Source organism: Lissotriton helveticus, chromosome 6 (genome assembly GCF_964261635.1).
Source record: "Lissotriton helveticus chromosome 6, aLisHel1.1, whole genome shotgun sequence".
Lineage (NCBI taxonomy): Eukaryota > Metazoa > Chordata > Amphibia > Caudata > Salamandridae > Lissotriton > Lissotriton helveticus.
The window spans coordinates 204677156-204697301 of NC_136067.1; the positions used below are offsets into that span (position 1 = coordinate 204677156).

General features: G+C 42.7%; 1 protein-coding gene across 2 annotated transcripts in view; it reads left to right on the forward strand.

The window, feature by feature from the left end:
- The window catches only part of LOC144762422 (cytochrome P450 2K1-like), a 579377-nt gene that overhangs the window by 288807 nt on the left and 270424 nt on the right, over positions 1-20146 (forward strand). For both annotated transcript variants that reach the window (XM_078647602.1, XM_078647603.1), the window contains one exon: positions 1947-2120. In XM_078647602.1, the coding sequence (XP_078503728.1) occupies positions 1947-2120 (174 nt within the window). The remainder of the gene's footprint in view (positions 1-1946; positions 2121-20146) is intronic.

Below are 20146 nucleotides of genomic sequence, written 5' to 3' on the forward strand. Positions count from 1 at the left end.
CGGTATCCTCTGCTTGGTGGCAATATTGTGCAGCATGGCGCACACGGCCACGATGCGGCAGCAGATCTCGGGCCAGTATTTGAGGGCCCCGCCAGTCTTGTGGAGGATGCGGAATCTACTCTTTAACATGCCAAATATTCGCTCAATCACATTTCTGGTGTATATATGCGCACCATTGTACCTCCATTCCTGTGGTGTTGCTGGGTTGAGGTATGGGGTGAGGAGGTATTAATGGAGGGCGTAGGTGCTGTCACCTGAAGGGAGGAGCAGAGGGTCAGTACCTGTTATGCGCAGCAACATGGTCTTAACATACTTTATGTGGGCATGTGTACTTACCTAGGAGATGTCCCCCACCAAATTCACCCCTGACCAAGCGGGTGTGTATGCCGCTGTGCCAGAAGATAAATGAATTATGGGTGCTCCCTGGGTATTGTGCCACAATGTCTGTAATAATGGTCTTCGAATTGCAGACCACCTGAATGTTGAGGGAGTGATATGACTTGCGGTTCCGGTCTCTGCGGGTGGACAGATGTGTATGTAGGTGCAGTCAATGCAGCCAATTACATGGGGGAAATGGGCGGTTTGATAGAAGTCCTGTTTAGTTTGCATTAAGTCCTGTTGGGTTGTTGGGAAGGTGAAGTGGTGATGGATCTGGCTTAGCATGGGGTCCAGGAAACTCTGTAGGCAGCATGAAAGTGTACTCTGGGATACACCCCCTGCAACTGCAACTATCCCCTGGAAGCTGCTGGAGGCCAGGAGGTGCAGGCAGCACAGGACCTGGACATGGGTGGGCACGGCATAGGTCCTCCGTGTTGGGTGCTGCATCAGGGGCGCATGGTCTCTGATGAGCTTCAGGATTATTGCCCGATTGAGCCTGAATTTGGAGTAGATCTCATCTTCAGTCTGTCCCAGTAGTGTAATCTGCAGCTGGAAGATGCGTTCATAGATCCTGCGTATGTTCTGGGCTGCAGCCTGGAGCCTCAGCCGCCTTGCCACGATGTATAGACCTGCCATTGTGACTTTCCTCACGCTCCTCATGAGTCTCCTTAAGTGTGTTTGATTTAGCCAACACCTGCTTGTAATTTCCATTTTTTTCCCACTTTGACTTCAAGGTTACCACCTGGTTTAGCTTCTCCTTAATTTGCGACTCGTATTTTGCGAAAAATTGTGTTTTCGCTATGTGCGATTGCTGATGCATGCGGATAGCGATTTGTTTGCTAATTCGCTATTTGATTGCGAATTTGCTATTTAATTCGCAGATCATGTGACGATTCGCTTTTAAGGAATCGCAGTGGGGTTTCTATGGGTTTAGCGATTCTTTGTTTTGCGAATTCGCAAATTGTTGCTTTTCCACTTGATGCATTGCGGAAGTGGAATTTGCAATCGCAACCGCTGTTTCGCAGCGATTGCGATCGCAAATTCGCTTGATCCATTTATGCCTTTGTGCTTTGCACTTTATTTGTCTTAATTAGACTGTTTTGTGCATTTGCACTCTTTAGGCCTTTGTACTTAGCATAAACTGTACTGCATTTTGTATTGACAATATGTATTGGCATATTGTAAAGTTCAGTAATTTGTGATGGAGTGTGTTGTAATAGACCTGCTTTACATCCAGATTAAGGCTGTTCAACGGACATGCATATGTATGTGTTATGTATTTTGGGAATATGCTTGTCCGGGAATGTTCTTATAATGCTGTATTGATTATTCTTTCAAATGCTGTATTGCTGTTTTGTTTATGTCGATCTCAGTTGAGTTCCAAAACAGAAGTAATAAATAATTAAATTGAATGAGTCAGTGGATAAACGAATGGATGCATGAGGGCTAAGATGATTGATGCATGATGACATATTGAGTGCATAAGCCCATCAATGACACAAAAAGCATTTCATTCACAGTCCAGACCTATTGTCATTGCTAATGCTTGTTCTTCTTCTATCCTGCAGCTCTACAATATTTACCCCGCTTTGATATTCTTACCGGGAAATCACAAGACTGTACATCAAAATATAAAAGATATGCATTCTTTTCTGCGTAAAACATTTTTAACAAGTCGCATAGAACTGAATAGCGATGACAAGAGGAATTTACTTGAAGCATTTCTTATCAAGGAGAAGGAGGTAATTAATAACACAATTTATTTTCATTCAAGTTCCATGTTCATTTGTTTATGGTTCATAGCATTACATTTCTATTTTACTAGGGTTACTCTATGTTATTTGCTACTCTTTCTATCTCCTATAACAAACACATCTCATCAAAATGATTTCATCATATATTTTTAACGTTTTTGTTTTTCAGTTATGCTTCAGACTATAATCTCTAAATATTGTAGAGTTTTGCTTGAGTAAAGAGACAAATAAATGATAAATAGACATGTAAAAATGTTACTTTATGTGGCATTGATGATTCTACAGCATAACATTATGTTAGACCTTTGTTTATGTAATGGCCAGAATAGATTTGATTACAACTAGGCAAAACCTAAGCTCACTTTTTATTTTATTTCTGCTTAAGATCTAAAAGGGTAATGGTGAACATCCCATCTATTGATATTTGTCTCTTTCCTTAATAACATGTGCTTGCATTCATCTCTGTTAGCGGTCCAAGTTGTGCATTATCTCAATCCTTCTACATATATCACTGTAAATAATAACTAATCTGTTTAAAAGGTAATAATACTATGAAGAACAACTGTATACAAGACATTTTTTTATTTTCAATAAGCAAGTACATGGATTCATAAAGTATGAAAAAATTGATGTCCTCAAGGGAGTGCAAATGAACATTCTTTTGCATGTAGGTAAACCTCCTTCTCACATTGAGACCAAAGTAAGGGCCTGATTATGACTTTGGTGCAGCAGCAATGGTACAATACTGCCTCCGCTGTGTCAAAACTGTGCAAGCACCATCAACTGTATTATGAGTTAAAATTATTTTTGGAAGTCCTTTGCTGTTCCCAGGATGGTCCCTGGAGACATGTGTATAAAACATTTAAAAACACCAATATTTTAAATAAGTAAGACACAACACACAATAAAAATCCAACACCAATTAATAAATATGAAAATATGTTTATGATTAAAATGGCACCAAATATGACAATAATTAAATGTAGGGAACCAGGGATAATAATTTTTAAAGAACAAACACTTTCTAGTGCCTAAAAGCCAAAAGAGCCATTTTGGGACATCTGTTTGCAACCGGGACAAAGTCAAAAGTATCACGTCGACAGCGATGGAGCGCAGGTCGGATATAGTGAGCAGTAGTGCCTAGGTAAATTTTTACCTTCTGACTTAGTCCCCTTTTTGGCCCTTTTTCTCTTGGAAGTCTTGTTGACGACTAAGAGCTCTGAAGCTTCAGTAGGGCAAACCCAACTTTCAGTCCGTTTCGCAGTTCGACATCGCCACATTGAATCTCGGCGGCGGGTCTGTCTTTGTATGAAGCTTTTAACCGAAAATTCTCCAAAGGTCTCCATCCAAACTTCTAGTACTTCTCCCAGAAGGTCCTTTTGGGGTTCCAACATGTCCACAACACCAATTCAAGTTTCCAGAAATGCTGAGTTGCTCCTTGGGATGTTGGGACTATGTCTCCTACAATGCATCTGGCCAAGCTGCAGGTGGTCAGCTGGTTTCTTCTTGCTGGTGATGATGCAGGTGAAGCTCGTTTAACCTGTTGCTTTCAGGGAGTCGACTCCTTCATTTGGGCTGAATATCAAAGTGCTCCGCAGGTGCACTCCCTAAGAGTTTTGAGATAAGGAGTGTGTATTCCGTGAAAGGTCAGAATTGTACTTATTTGGATGAATATCGAATATAGAAACGCGACTATTCACAAGTTCGCTGGACATACGGTCCCACCATGGGCATTTAACTTACTGCAAAAAGCTGAAGGGTGCAGATCGGTCCCAGCTCGTGGCTCTCGCCGTTCGGTATGTACATGGGTTAAATCCCGATTTACCCGTTGTCTATTGTCAACCGGAAGTTAAAGCGAGATATCCGGAAGTAAAGCAGGCACATCAAGTGCTCAAGTCAGCTTTACTTCGCGTACAAAAAAAACCCGTACCCGGCTAGGCGATACTGCTCAAGTTTCATAGATTATGTTTTTTTAGATAATGTTTTTTTAGAAAACCTTGTAGATTGAGACCTCGTATAGCACTTTGACGTGTTTATTACAGGTCGACATCGTGAAATAAGGCCGCCATTTGTAAATGGTGTTAGTCTCTTATATTTTCAAGTGGCGGAATATGAACTGTCAACATCTATTAGTGATGCTACACAGAGAATGCACGAAGTCTAATCAAAGTCCCCTGTGTCTAGAATCTGCATGTCTTAGTTAATATTTGTGTTTCTACAAAGTATAAAATGCACGTTAGTTCTACCTATCCTGTGGAGCATAGGTGTTGCCATGGCTTTGATAAAAACGGAACCAGGCATCGGGGATTGATAACAACGAAGAACTGAAGAAAGTGGTAAACGGCCTATGTGTGAAGGGCAAGGCAAAACAAATATACACAATTTAACATCATCGTCAAGGACAAGTTCAGATGCTGTTTTTTAAATATTATTCACAATATTATACAGTAACCAATAGCACATATTTTTTGTACAGTGCAGGGCAGACATTCATTTCTGAGCAGATTAGTCCTGCAGAAACACAGAGAGGACTGATCATTGCTATAGTTGTGCTGCATGGTAAGACAATATCAGAAGAGTGAAATCTTAGGGGCAAAATGTCGCTATTCCTGTCACATGATTGTTGGTAATGTATAACTATATACATTGACGCCATGCATTGTCTATTACCATCAGCATAGGGGGTTCAAAGCCAGTGATGACATTCATATTCCTGGTTCAGACCCTTTGTCACTGTCTCCATTCCTATCATTAGTGAGCTCTCTTCCATAGTTGTAGTTTTTCAGGGGCTGTAGTTTCTATAGGGGGAAAGATCAAGATGCGTAATCCGCGAGGAATTAAGTTGTGTTCCAAATATTTTTTGAGGGATGCTCCCTCCCACCATTTTGAGGTTTCCTTTTTCGCAACTTTTTCCAAAGCTTGGAAAGTACTTTTTGCCGACATTAGGTTGGTTGTACTTGGTGTTCGACTTATGGTTGCACCTGTGGGGTCAAATGCTTCTTCCAATCTATTGTTACGTCTGTCACGTCTAGTATTATATGATCACATTGTCTATTGGGCGTCCTCGTACACCAATGGTACACTTCGTTAGTACTGGTTTGCTGATTGAAGACAGATAAGTTGTTTAGACCTTGAGAATACATACATTCGAGTTACTAGCAGGCAGGAAAGGTCCAAGGATTCCAAGGCTAAACAACGCTTTAATAAGCTGCTTTTATAAGTAGATGGAGACACACTCGAAGCTCTGGACCTCTTGAGCTTCATAAGAGAAAACGAGTTTTGAGAAAAGGAGTGTGTATTCCGTGAAAGGTCAGAATTGTACTTATTTGGATGAATATCCGTTCTTTCAGATTTTCAAAATAGAAGACAGGGCTACTTCAGGTTGCAATGTGACATCTTTATTGATGTGTTGTGAAACATGGACAGCCGACACGTGTTTCGCCCCCTATTGGCGATTTGCGCCGGGGCTATCTCAAGGCTGTAGAGAAAGATAGATGAATTGTTTTAGACACAACAAAGTAGCATTTGACCCCAAAAAACCAAAAGAGAAACCACCTAGAGTGAAAAGTGGTTGATGTATTTTCGATGCAGGAGGGCGATGGAAGCCCATTATTTTTATTATTATATTTGCATCAAAGCTCTTTTATGGATATCCATAGATCGTAAGGGAAAAGTGTGTCAGACCACAGAAAGCGTGGTTATAATTACAAATTCACATCTACTTATAATAGATCCAAAATGGAAGATTTGTGCTAAAAATTGAAGAATAAGTGGGACCTAAAAGGAAGTGATTTAGGGAAAGTCCAGGAAAGTGTGCTTTCACAAGTGCCACAGATTGACCGAGCAACTAGTATCCTCTGGCGGCACAGAAAGAAAATGTGCAAGGGTCCCAGGCAAAAGTAGTGAATAAAGTGAGACAATAAGTAGAGACATAATAAACAATATGCAAGGGCCATACCTATTTACACAAATGCAGCATATAATGCAACTGTTTCCATATTGTCAAAATCCCAAAGACAAGAGTTTCAATACTCGCAGAACAATATTCTTCTGTAAATTCTAGTAAAAAATACAGATTTTTTTATGGCCTGATGTTTACCACCATAATAGTTTGAACAGTGCGTGCAATTAATCACATCCAGCAAATATAAAGGCATGCATATACTGAGAGAATACATGATTATCAAACAACATCAAGATAGTGCATGTAACTTAACATGTTACAAAGTTGCATAACGTTTTAATTGCTGTTAGATAGGAAAAAGGTTATCCGCAAAATTCACATGCATGGTGTTGGCTACGTATGCGGTTTGACCAGTCATATATATAGTGTACAAATAGTTCAAATTATCTTCCATTGGATACAATATGTCACGTTTGCACTGATAGTTTAAAAATATTTTCATAAAAGCCGATAGTTTTACATAGGCCTTCTTATTTGAGGCTGGTTATATAAAAGCCTAAGTATAGGCAGAGAACAAAGTTCAACAGAGAGTCGGGAAAGAAACCCAAAACTGTTGGCGGATCGCGTATGTATTCAATTAAGCGCCCATCTTGTTATGCCAATAGTTATAGAGAGTCACGGGGCACCCACATTGTTATAAACGATTGTGTGCCCAAAGGATGTTTGTTGAAAGGGGAGAACTAAAGTCATTGTAGAGTCGCGTAGGTATAAAAAACGAATTAACAGAAACGCGACTATTCACAAGTTCGCCGGACATACGGTCCCACCATGGGCATTTAACTTACTGCAAAAAGCTGAAGGGTGCAGATCGGTCCCTGCTCGTGGTTCTCGGCGTTCGGTATGTACATGGGTTAAATCCCGATTTACCAGTTGTCTATTGTCAACCGGAAGTTAAAGCGAGTTATCCGGAAGTAAAGCAGGCACATCAAGTGCTCACAGTCAGCTTTACTTCGTGTACAAAAAAAACCCGTACCCGGCTAGGCGATACTGCACAAGTTTCATAGATAATGTTTTTTTAGAAAACCTTGTAGATTGAGACCTCGTATAGCACTTTGACGTGTTTATTACAGGTCGACATCGTGAAATAAGGCCGCCATTTGTAAATGGTGTTAGTCCCTTATATTTTCAAGTGGCGGAATATGAACTGTCAACATCTATTAGTGATGCTACACAGAGAATGCACGAAGTCTAATCAAAGTCCCCTATGTCTAGAATCTGCACGTCTTAGTTAATATTTGTGTTTCTACAAAGTATAAAATGCACGTTAGTATATTAGTTCTACCTATCCTGTGGAGCATAGGTTTTGCCATGGCTTTGATAAAAACGGAACCAGGCATCGGGGATTGATAACAACGAAGAACTGAAGAAAGTGGTAAACGGCCTATGTGTGAAGGGCAAGGCAAAACAAATATACACAATTTAACATCATCGTCAAGGACAAGTTCAGATGCTGTTTTTTAAATATTATTCACAATATTATACTGTAACCAATAGCACATATTTTTAGTACAGTGCAGGGCAGACATTCATTTCTGAGCAGATTAGTCCTGCAGAAACACAGAGAGGACTGATCATTGCTATAGTTGTGCTGCATGGTAAGACAATATCAGAAGAGTAAAATCTTAGGTGCAAAATGTCGCTATTCCTATCACATGATTGTTGGTAATGTATAACTATATACATTGACGCCATGCATTGTCTAGTACCAGGAGCATAGGGGGTTCAAAGCCAGTGATGCCATTCATATTCCTGGTTCAGGCCCTTTGTCACTGTCTCCATTCCTATGATTAGTGAGCTCTTTTCTCTGCGTAGCAGTAAGTCCAAGTCCCCCCCTCGTTTCGGTATTTTTAGTCTTTTTATGCCCACAAAAGCAAATGTCAAGCGGTTGCCATGATATTTTAAAAAGTGTTCAACAAGGGATTGTTGAGTATCTGTTCCATGAATATTCCGATAATGTTCTTGTATTCGTACCTTTAAGGGTCTCTTCGAGCTTTCGATGTAATGTTGTCCACACGAGTGCAGGACTCTTGGTGCAGTCCATGGGCCCAGAACGGCAGTCCTTCTTCTTGTTGTTTCAGGCAGTGATCTGAGTTACTGGGGAAGTTCACCCATATGTACCCAGACTTCTGGGGTGTAGGGTGCCACCCTCAGGTATAACAACTTCCACCAAAATGTGGCCCATTCTTGTCCCAGAAAGCTCTTCTGGAGCTTATGATCGGGGTAACCCAAAGTTGTAGCATGGCAAATTTTCCCAAACACTCCTCTTCCAGCTCCTCTACTAATTCAATTACTGAATCGCCTGTTTAGCTGGGGAGCAGAAAGTTGGGGTCAGCCTGTGTCCTGTCCTGTCATTCCCTCTTTGAAGACCAGTTTAGCTACTCCACCCTCATCCAGCCTTATGCTTTGAAGCTGCAGATCTCTTCCTATCAGATGTCCTTTGTCTTTGTGTGGGCCACTTCACACCTTACCAGAGCAGTCTGGCTCAGCCTGTCAAAAGCTGGCCAATCAGGAAAAGCTGCTAGAATGCTGGATTTTGGCTCATTAGAAAAGCAAGTTCTATAACATATTTTCTGTAATACTTATAGTACATCTAACATTGGCAAGTTGTTAGATTTATTATGACTTTAAATCTTTGAATCAATATTTTAGCCCACTCCTGTCAATAGTTATACGTTATTAAATTATTCCCATGTTAGCCTATTGAGCTAATATCTACACAGGAAAAAAACGAAATTGGCAGTTTGTCCACTCACCCAGGGCATATACAACATATTTTATGATGTCCCTGCTTAATTTAACATTTCACCATACCCTTGGGTCTCCTTGGGCAGAATTAAGGGTTGATCTATAAGTTCAAATAAGGTAGTTTAATCCTATGGAGGTAACATAATTTCCAAAGTCGAAAATGCATATAATTTTATTTTAAAAGCAGCCCCACTGATGTGCACATTTACGTGCATTAAATCTACTGGGCCTCTAAACGTACATGTTCTACCATATGCTAGGGTCTTACAGGTATACGAATAATACCCTCAAAATGGCTGACCTAGTCATTCTCTGTAATATGGGCATCCAGTGCATTTGCGACCTCTACTCCCAGAAAAGGGCTGTTGATAATCCTTCAAAACTTGGCACTACTCTTGATGCTTGTAGTTTCCGAGAGCTTACTCCAAGCGTCCTCTTTCAGGGCCTCCTTACGCTTACTGAGTGCTACTTTATATTGTTTTCTATGGGTTTTAACTAAGGCACTATCTCTGGGAGTGGCATGCAGTTCTAGGGTCTTATAGGTAGGTTGTCATACCAATTGTAATTGGTATGACAACCTACCAGCCAGTAAGCCCCAGTATCACTCAAACAATGGGACTGATCAGTGCAAAAAGGATGAGTTTCTAACAAAGACAGAATAACGGAAGGCATCTTTTCTACTGGGTTCAGAATTGTAGGTAGGATTTAACAAGTTATTGATGTACAGCTTACAGTAGAAGGGTTGAATCTTGAGGAACAGAACACATTTCAGTACACACTGATGCAGGCAATCTGAGCACCAAAATCTCAGTCCATTAAACAACTAACCCCATGCTCCTGATAGTGGGCTGTTGACAAAAACACGAACAGGAGCATAAGAGGCAGCAGTGTGTATGGGAAAATGGAAGCACCAGTTGATAAAGGGACACCAAGAGCATCACAAAATCTATAGAGAGGAAACACAAATAGGGAATTAACAACAAAGGTGCAGGAATACAAATTGTGAAAAGATGAGTGGATCAGCAACATTACAACACAGCAAGTTGTGAACCACAGACTGGTTGACTCTGCCACTAATTAAAGTCAAGAGTGAAATGTAAGTACCCACCCTAGCATGTGCTCTGCGAAGATATACCCATTTGGTTGTTGTTTCCAGGTTGTACTTCCAGCCCATTACTCTTACCGCCAGCCTATGCAGGATCCTCCTCAATCTCTTCCAATGTCTTCCAATGTCATTCAATGTCTATTTTGTCTGTGTGCCGATGTTTTCTTTTGAGATAGTCTCTCCCTCTTTTTTAGACAATGGCTACCTTTCTTCTGGTTTCCACTGGCTCCCCTTGCCAACCTGCACCATCTTCAGAGTCAGCTGCATCACTTGCTAACCCATTATAATTGTCTATCTGGTGGAAAAGCTCACCATCCTAGGTGGCTCGTAGTATGCAGACAGGCACATCACCATCATACTGTAGACAAATAAGTCTGTATCTATATGTATATATAAAGTGAATGATTCTTTTCCATCTATGCGCCCAGGATATGGCTTAGCATCCCTGCATCTAACAGGACTACTTTAATACTCCTACAATTAAGGAAGGTATTGAAAACACAATACAACATGAAGCAGTAACGGTACTCTTCTCATTCCGGAAAGCCACTACATCTCAAATTACTTTTTGAATGGATCATTGATTTTGACCATGTACAGTATGTTGCTTTCTTTTTGTTTGGCTTGCACCATACACATAATACTTATATTCCAACAAACATCCAACTTGTATTATTTTCTGATAACTGCCAACATGTTTCAGCTCCAATACATGTATCAGATATTTTCATCAACTTCAATATGTTTTTTTTGCTAAAATATTGTGATGGTACTTATTGTTAGTCACAATGCTTTAGTCATCAGGCAGTATAATGTTTCGCAAAGATCACTCCATCATCTGCCACCTGTATGTTATCACATGCATTAATCAAAGACAATCAATTCCCAAAAGTTGCACACATCTATGTGTACTCCTATAATCATAATTCATAACAACGCTCAGTGTCATTATAATCTCCATTGCACAGTTTACTTCCAGTCTATATTTTTTATTTACACTGGCCAATATTGCGCACCCCACCTGAAAAGATTTGAATTACATACCTCAGGACAACACTCATTCCAAATGCCAGGCCTCTGGTACGGGATGGAGGTGGTTTGTTTTATGTATTGAGATGGGCTCTTCTTCTCATGAACAGAGTAGGTGAGATGCCTAGGACAGGTGACACAGGAACACACATGTTCACATACCATTGGAGATTGTAGTATGCTGAACACTTCTGTCCAAAAAGAGGCTTATTGTCAAATGCAGAGTTGTGAGCATGATCTTTCTGAGACCGGTGAACCAACGAAATGTACTTGGCACGAAAATCTAGCATTCTCAAATGTAATTAAAAAATATGTGTGGCAGTATGTGTCCCAGACTAACAAATGTGTCTGTGCAGATGCTAAATATTATACCAACCATGTTAATATCCTAATCAGTGAAAATGTTGTTGGCATCCACAGATGAGTGGTGTCAAAATCATGTTGTCTAACTTTGCCCTATTAAGATAGACCCCAACGAAACAAAGTTCAGTTGGTATATGCAGATCAGTGAAATCAAACTCACAGTCTCTGAATGCACTATTTTTCTGAGGTCCATGAGCCAACTTTTCATCAGACCTCCTCAAAGACAGATGGGTCAATTCTGAAAAATGTATCCAGGTGGATAACAAAAGAAGTCATACAACAAATCCCAAAATAACAATAGGGAAGCTTTGTTTGAATTGAAAGTGAGAAACAAGATAGATACTTGGACCATAGTCACCACATACACCCCATTGTCGAATTAAGTGGCTGATTGTAAATAATTGGAGAATCTTAACTCATTGAATGTTCCCTTAGATCAAACAAGGTTCAAATGTAAACATTTCACTAGTGTCAGGGACCTTCAGAAGGCAGTCTTGCACTCATCTCCTGATTGTTTCCTTGCTAAATGTTTGAGAGTGGGTGCAGGCATTCTCCAGTGGCCTTTGGTATGCAGAATAGTAGTAAAACAGCTGGTGATTTGAATGATCATTTAAATTCATTTGTTAGTATTTTTCCAAGTATTCTTGTGTGTGTTGAGTTTCACTTTGAGTTAATGTGTAGATTCTACTACATGGGACTTTTGACTAATGAATAACAAAATTCTGGCAGTCATAACTATGATAGGGAGGAAGGGTTTCTTCCATTTTCTTATTAAAAAAACCTGTGAACTCTGTGTATCTTTCTTGTAGTTCAATGTCCTGTACTGGTGCGTCTGCAATTAAGTGAGTCAGATATATTGCCACTGCCACAAAAAAAAGTATTTGTTATAATATAAGGCACTTACACAGGTATTCTGCATTGCCCAGTCAAATCAAATAAATCTTTGTTCAGTTTCATGTGTTAAAACCATAAAAGGCCAAGTTAAAATATAATAAATGCAATCCACATGGGGACTGCCAAGTTTAACAATAATATATACAAGTAAGGATTCAGAGCTACCAAGGCTCCAATAACACACAGTTAATCCCAGATAAGCGAATCACTCAAAATAAAAAGTAGGACCCCACACAGGAGCTAGTTGATGGTTGAACAGGCAGGCTAAACAAGGCAAAGTGCATGGTGCCAGGGAAAATATTGAAGGGCAAGTTCATTAATCACAGCAAGCCCTGAGGCAGATAGCATATTTTAAAATAATTAACACCTAAAAAGCAGTACTACCTGACAACATTTGTAAAAATATAAAAGCGGGTCTTACTTGCCTAAAATTGGACTTTTTCAAGATAGGAATTAAAAAATACTTTCTGGGGGTATCATAAAATGGGCAAAACATCATAAAATGAACCATATCCTGTGGAGATGTTCCATCGCCGCCACAGGTCGGCAGAATGTTTTCCTTGTACTGTCCCCTGGGGCGGGCGAGGAGGAGGTGGAAAAGATAGAACCAGAACCTTGTCAATAAAAAGCGGCCATTTGAGTTTAAGAACCTCAGTAAGTATGGGTCCACTCTCTGGGTGATCCTTAACATAATAAAACGACATACGCAGGGCTTCAGTATCTCCCTCTCCTCCCTTGCTATAGTCTGCTGCTCAAGGAAGGCAACCTTGACAAGATTCCTATCCTTCTGGTGTGTCACTTTGGGGATAATAAAAAGGTCTCCTCTCCCCATGCTCATTAGACTCTTTCCAACATAACTAATCCCAGAGCACCTGGGAGGCATGGTCAAGTGCCATACAATCTTTTAGGATCGCTTTATTTAATGTGGTCCCCTTCTCCGCCCATATTTGTAACCACAGAGGCCCAGGGCAAAATGCTATCACGTCGTACATATAGGTCATACAAAGCTCCTCATGAGCAGTGAATGAGGGAATACCCTGACGAATAGATAAAAGTTGTCTCAAAAATTTGTTTTCCACGATTTGAAGATCATTTAAGGGGGTATACCCCTAGATTGCACTGCCATAAAGTGCCTTTGAGTTACACGTGGCCCTGCATAGCTTCAATAGACCCCCTACCGGTCTTTTTCTCGGTCTAGATTGAAAAATGAATGTGGCTGCAGTCTCCCAGGTAAGATTGTTTTTTCTTGCAAGTGAGTTGGGGCCCCAATTTCATTTTATTGACTAAAAATACCCCCTGATAAGAGAACACACTCGACGTTAGGATCGGAGTAAGCCCAACCCTAAAAGTGTATGGCCTGCTAGTACGGGGCCTGCTTCCATGATATAGGATTAGAGTTGTTAACCTTCAAATCCTGGTCCCCCATTAATTGGACAAATGAGTTTATAAACATTTGCGGCACTGTTCTTTCCTGGCCATCAGGATGGCGTGTCTATGTGTAGCAGAACTAGAAGACCGCACTGTCCCACCTAAGAAAGTCTGCCTTGGTCTCCATGAGAACCTTCTCCAAATTATTGATGTAAAGATTAAATAAGAAAGGGGCTAAAATGTAACCCTGACGGACCCCACTCTGGACAGGCAACAGGCATGACATCTTCAGGTTGGCCATATATCAAACAACTGTCTTAGTGTCTCGATGGAGATCTAGTAAGAAAATAACTATATCCCTATCCACCCCCAGGGAGAGCAGAATCTGCCACCGCTTTCCTCTGTTCATGCAATGGAACACAGAAGAGAGGTCCATGAAGGCCAGGAAGATGGTACCAGAAAGGGCAATCATATACTTATTCATTATCATGAAAAGGTTCAAGCATGGGTCCATAGTAGAATGGCCAGGACGGAACCCATATTTGGCATCTGACAAGATGTTATTCTCTAGAGCCCAGATGGGTAACCTGTCCAGCAGGATCCGTCTGACCACTTTAACCACTGATTCCAGCAGGGAAATCGGCCTGTAGCAATGGGTACTATCCCTGTTCCCCTTTTTGAAAACCAGGATGATAATGGAAGAGACGGGGGCCAGACCTAATAGCCGCATTAATAACGGAGGTGAGCAAGGATGCCCAAAACTCTGTATCGGACAAGTATAGGTTCGGGGATTCCATCAGTCCAGAGACTCTATTGCATGTCACACCGTACATTCCCTGCCACACTTCTTCCTCTGTAACTGACAGGCCTGTATTTTCAGTACCTCCCCCCCCCCAAGCAATGAATACTGGGTCCCAGGACCTTACTCCAAGCGTCCTCCTTCAGGGCCTCCTTACACTTACTGAGAGCTACTTTATAATGTTTTCTATGGGTTTTAACTGTGGCACAATCTCTGGGAGTGGCATGCAGTGCTTCCCTGAGCCTCCTAGCTGTAAACGAACATTCTGAGTTAAACCATAGAGGGGCCCTATCTAGATGGCTTTTAGGGGCAGGGACCGTCAATAGCTCAGTGATGGAATGTGAGATAGATTCAAAAGCATTGACAATGGCCTCGTCCGGCTGCATCTTTACGTCCCGACAAATCTGTATCTCGTGCTGGCACTTGACCAGGAGGGTCTAATGAAAGGAAGCAGGGATGATCTGTGCCCATTTAAGCCTTCTACCCCCATCGGAGGGCCGTAGTGTTCCTCCTCAATCACTCCTCTACTTCAACCCCAATATGGTCCAGCTTGCTTTGAGACATAGCGGGTAATGATCGCTATGGTTACTAGCTATAATAGAAAAATCAAGAATCAGGTAAAAAAGAGGGGTGTTGATTAAAATAAAATCGATAAAGGAAGAATCATGACCATGCCCTTTATTCTGCATTGCCCAGTCAATCTTGGGATTGTTTAATGACAGACATGGTATCCCTAGGATAACTTTGAATTGTGGTGCATCAATGCATCAATCAATTGCAGCTATTCTTAGTCATGCTCATGTTCGTCTCTGCAATTCATTAGGACAGGTCTTTTTTGTTGGGTAATATGGCCTGATCAGTGATGTCAACATGGTCCCATCTGTCACTCAGATAGCTTCTGATAGCTTCTGGTTTTAGCTTAAAAACCATCTGCAAAGTTAGTTTTCAACAATAAGAGGCATCAATGAATATATCTGTAGCTCCGGAGTCAAGCATAACTAGTGTCTCTATTTCTTCTGCACTGGACTGTCTCAAACAATCATCCAAAATAATGTGAGGAGCTTTGCAAATAATTAGCTATACATTGTTTAGGAGACTTGTTTTCTTTACTGCTTGAAGGTCCCTTCGCAATCACCCTGTTTTGCCTCAATACAAACATTGAACCCCTTTTCTGCTACTTTTCTTTTCTTTTTCTGTCCATGTTCCTCAAACTCACTAAAGTTGAAATCTTTTCCATTGATTTGAAAGGTCTTTTTCCATTTCACTCCTTTTTCAATCACCTTTTTCACCAGCTAACCTGCGATCTAATCGTAGGTTAGTATGCATCAGTTTAGTACAAAACTTTGACTGTTGGGGGGAACACCGAAAACTTACCTGAGGCACGCCATCGGGCCAGAGCCGTGAGGGAAACGGCAGAAACAGCGCAACGCCGGGAGGCAGTCCAGACCAGCAGACTACACTCCCAGCAGCCCCTGGGGCGGAAGCAAGCCCGTGACGTGCGAGGAGCGCCCGGAGGCGCCTGTAAAAGGCTGACCCCCCGGGAGCCCAGGGGGGAACACCGAAAACTTACCTGAGGCACGCCATCGGGCCAGAGCCGTGAGGGAAACGGCAGAAACAGCGCAACGCCGGGAGGCAGTCCAGACCAGCAGACTACACTCCCCAGCAGCCCCTGGGGCGGAAGCACGCCCGTGACGTGCGAGGAGCGCCCGGAGGCGCCTGTAAAAGGCTGACCCCCCGGGAGCCCAGGGGGGAACACCGAAAACTTACCTGAGGCACGCCATCGGGCCAGAGCCGTGAGGGAAACGGCAGAAACAGCGCAACGCCGGGAGGCAGTCCAGACCAGCAGACTACACTCCCCAGCAGCCCCTGGGGCGGAAGCACGCCCGTGACGTGCGAGGAGCGCCCGGAGGCGCCTGTAAAAGGCTGACCCCCCGGGAGCCCAGGGGGGAACACCGAAAACTTACCTGAGGCACGCCATCGGGCCAGAGCCGTGAGGGAAACGGCAGAAACAGCGCAACGCCGGGAGGCAGTCCAGACCAGCAGACTACACTCCCCAGCAGCCCCTGGGGCGGAAGCACGCCCGTGACGTGCGAGGAGCGCCCGGAGGCGCCTGTAAAAGGCTGACCCCCCGGGAGCCCAGGGGGGAACACCGAAAACTTACCTGAGGCACGCCATCGGGCCAGAGCCGTGAGGGAAACGGCAGAAACAGCGCAACGCCGGGAGGCAGTCCAGACCAGCAGACTACACTCCCCAGCAGCCCCTGGGGCGGAAGCACGCCCGTGACGTGCGAGGAGCGCCCGGAGGCGCCTGTAAAAGGCTGACACCCCCACTCGCCCCGCGAGTCGCACGCGGGAGCGACCGGGAGAAGCCCGGGCAAAGGGCGGGCCCTCTGTGGCCCTCAGAGGCACGAGGAGGACGGGACGGGGCCACCACTTATCGCCATTTCTCTAAGGTACTTTCTTGTTACCCATTGGGTAACTGCCATTTGGGAACTGTGGATACAGAAAACACTGTTGGGACTAATTGCTATTTTCCAAGCTGTCACTGTCGATTGTGTCTGTTGTTCCGCGTAGTAACCCATTTCGCCGATTAAGGACTAACAACTGTCAGCATGTCTCCAAGGGGTACCCGCAGCAAAACAGCTGCCACTGTGACCGGCCCCATTGACCTTTTTATAACGAAAGCCAATGATGCCATCAATCAGGGCATTAGCCTTTTAGAACGCAGGGTATCACTAGACCTGGCACATGCCAAACGCTCCTCACTTGGCCTTATTGCCACCGCCACTACACCTGCACATGCTATGCCTAATAACATAAGACCCCTATTCGACGTATGTGCCGACATCCATACCATCCCTAGCGAGGTTAACCTTTCAGCCTCCATTCCCCTGTTAGATTCAGTCACCGATATCAGCACAGACTTGGAAAAAACCCCTGATCTACCCATAAATCCCTCTCCCAAAGTAAAATCTGCTGACAACACCAGACAACTGAGAGGTAGACGAGAGGGTGCTGTTCAAAAACAGAAATCACATGCACCAAAGCCCCGGATCACCAAGGTCAGGAAATATGGCCGGGCACAAAGGAAATCTGTGAGAAATACCAATTCTGTCCCTAACCACAACACGACCAGGGTTACGGTAATATCTCAGGGGGATGAAAGTGAAATGGTTCAGCATGGTACAACAATGGATACTAATGATAACACAGACAAGGCATACGACCCTATGCTGGAAAGATTGGGGGAGCTACTAAGTATCTATTTATCCCCCATCGAAAATAGGCTCACTCGAATAGAAAAACAACTAGCTGAATTGAGTAGCCCCCTTAAGAACTTCCTAAAGGAAGGTCCTGCAAAAAGTGAAAATTACAGCAACACCACTAAAACAGCAAGCCCCAAAATAAATATTCCACAAGCACCTCCAACTATCCCAAATAACGCACACAAAGTTGCACCTGCCGCATTGGCTAATGGTCCAACTACTAAACAAAAAGCTGTAACATCGCACACTAATAGCGCACCCATAGACAAAAGGAAGGACCCTAGTACTAATAGTAACATTAATACTTTACCCCCCATAGGCCACCCTGCAACTTCAACAAGCAACCCTACCTCGGCCCAACCCATTTCAAAAACACCTAGACAAGTTCCTGCCCGAATCAACCTCCCACCGGAATGCGGCGCATATGTATTAGTGTTAGTAAATGTCACCAAATTAAGAAAGGATCAGGAGGAAAACCCAACATCACTTAAAAATAAAACCCTGCACTGGTTAATTGCTAACTGCAATTACCCTATTGATGGTGCAAGGGAGATTATTAACACACAGCGAGTGGGTTGGATTGGACCACTCAGGAAAGAATTTGAGGGCGACTGTGTCACTATAAGCTTTAGAAATCCACAATGGGCAGAGAAAACCCTTGCCAACGCCCCATTACCATCGCCCAGGGAATTCAACACCACACTCCTTCCCTTAGGATATTTCTACCGACATCTGATACCCCCCGAACAAGCCACGGCTAACTTCCCCACTGACTTCCCCACTAATTCTTTTCAGGATCCGAATTTTGGAGCAAGGATTAAATCACCCTTTTTTGCCCAGATTCAGAACTCTAATGTCGCCCATTCCAACAACCGCAACTGGCACCCACAACCCCCAATGCCAATCCTAACCCCCAACCCTCCACAGCTCTTTCAAGCCCCAATTATGCATCAGAGCAACTATAGAGATAGGCCCTATCCAATCTCTAATCCGCTCCAGTTTGCACAGATGACTGAAGTTAGGCCAATGTATAATATCCCCACTTATAATCGGTTCGATTATTTTTCATCTCTAGACGAACAGGATTGACTGAGTATATCCCCCAACAAAGAAATGTGCAACGATGCAACAGTCTGTAACTCTGAGGGGGTCATAACCCCAGCTGTATTGCACCACGTCAAAACTGCTGTTACAGAAATTATATTGTCGGATAGCATCCTGGCCATTTCCAACGAACCACCCAATCATGACAATGGGAATATTGGGAGTACTCTTGTCAAACATGGAACCAAACATGGCCTATCAATTCTAAGCTGGAATGTTGCAGGTTTAGAATCTAAGATCTCGGACCCTGCTTGGATTGAATTAATTAATGATGCAGACATACTTATGTTCCAAGAAACTTGGGCTGTTGAAAATCTGTATATTGAAGGCTACCACTGCTTCAGCTTGACATCAGTAAAACCTAGCCTTGGCGGAGCAGTAGGCGGTCTTTTTATGGGGATCAGAATTTTGGCAGGTGGTACAATTAGAGATCTGAAGCCGGATAACCTTGCCAATTCCAATATTCAAATTCTGGAATATAAATTGAAAACAAAGACCACAATTTATTTAATAAATTTTTATAATAATGATTTTTATGGTGTGCCGAACAAAAACTTTGTTGCATTATCTAAGGTTTTAAACATGATTGATTGTTCCCTGTCAGTAGATACCAAGACTGGCATTCTGATTGGGGGTGATTTTAACGTGAAACTTATAGAGAATTATGGATCTACTAACCTTGATCATTGTAATGACCGCAGGAGTTTGGAACTGATCAGCATACTTTCTGATTTTGATCTTGTTGATGTAATGAGTGTAGGGTATGATATGAATTTTCCTTATGCTCCTACGTTTAAGGGCAGGGATAACGGTTCAATTATCGATTACATATTTACATCACCTCTGTTAACAGATTGTTTAATTAAAACTTCTGTGGTGCAAACGTCTTTCAGTGATCACAACCCATTGTTAGCTATTTTTAATTTTGTATCCAGTCCAATTTTTATGAATTTAAACGGGGCAAGGGACATTACACCCTCAATTGACGGCCTTCGCCTTAAATGGAGGGGAATTGATTGTGGGGCCATCATAGATATGATTCAGGAGGAACATCCTGATCTGCTGAAACGCCTCTCTTCCCCAAGCACAAACAATGAAAAATTGATCACAGACTTTGAAGCTTTATGCTCAAATATAAAAATCTTCCTGTCAGTCCCACTCCCTACTGAACTCAAAGAGCCACGGTGGTTTGATACATCTTGCTCCGTGGCCAATAGAGACTTAAGAAAGGCCCTTTCTGCTAAACCCAGACGTAAAGATGTAGTCCGAGCTGCCAGGAAAAACTACAAAGACAAAATATCGGAAAGGAAGGCAATCTTGCTCTCCGAACATTGGGATAAGCTGGTCATCAGTGCCAATCTGGGCAGCAGCGCCCCTT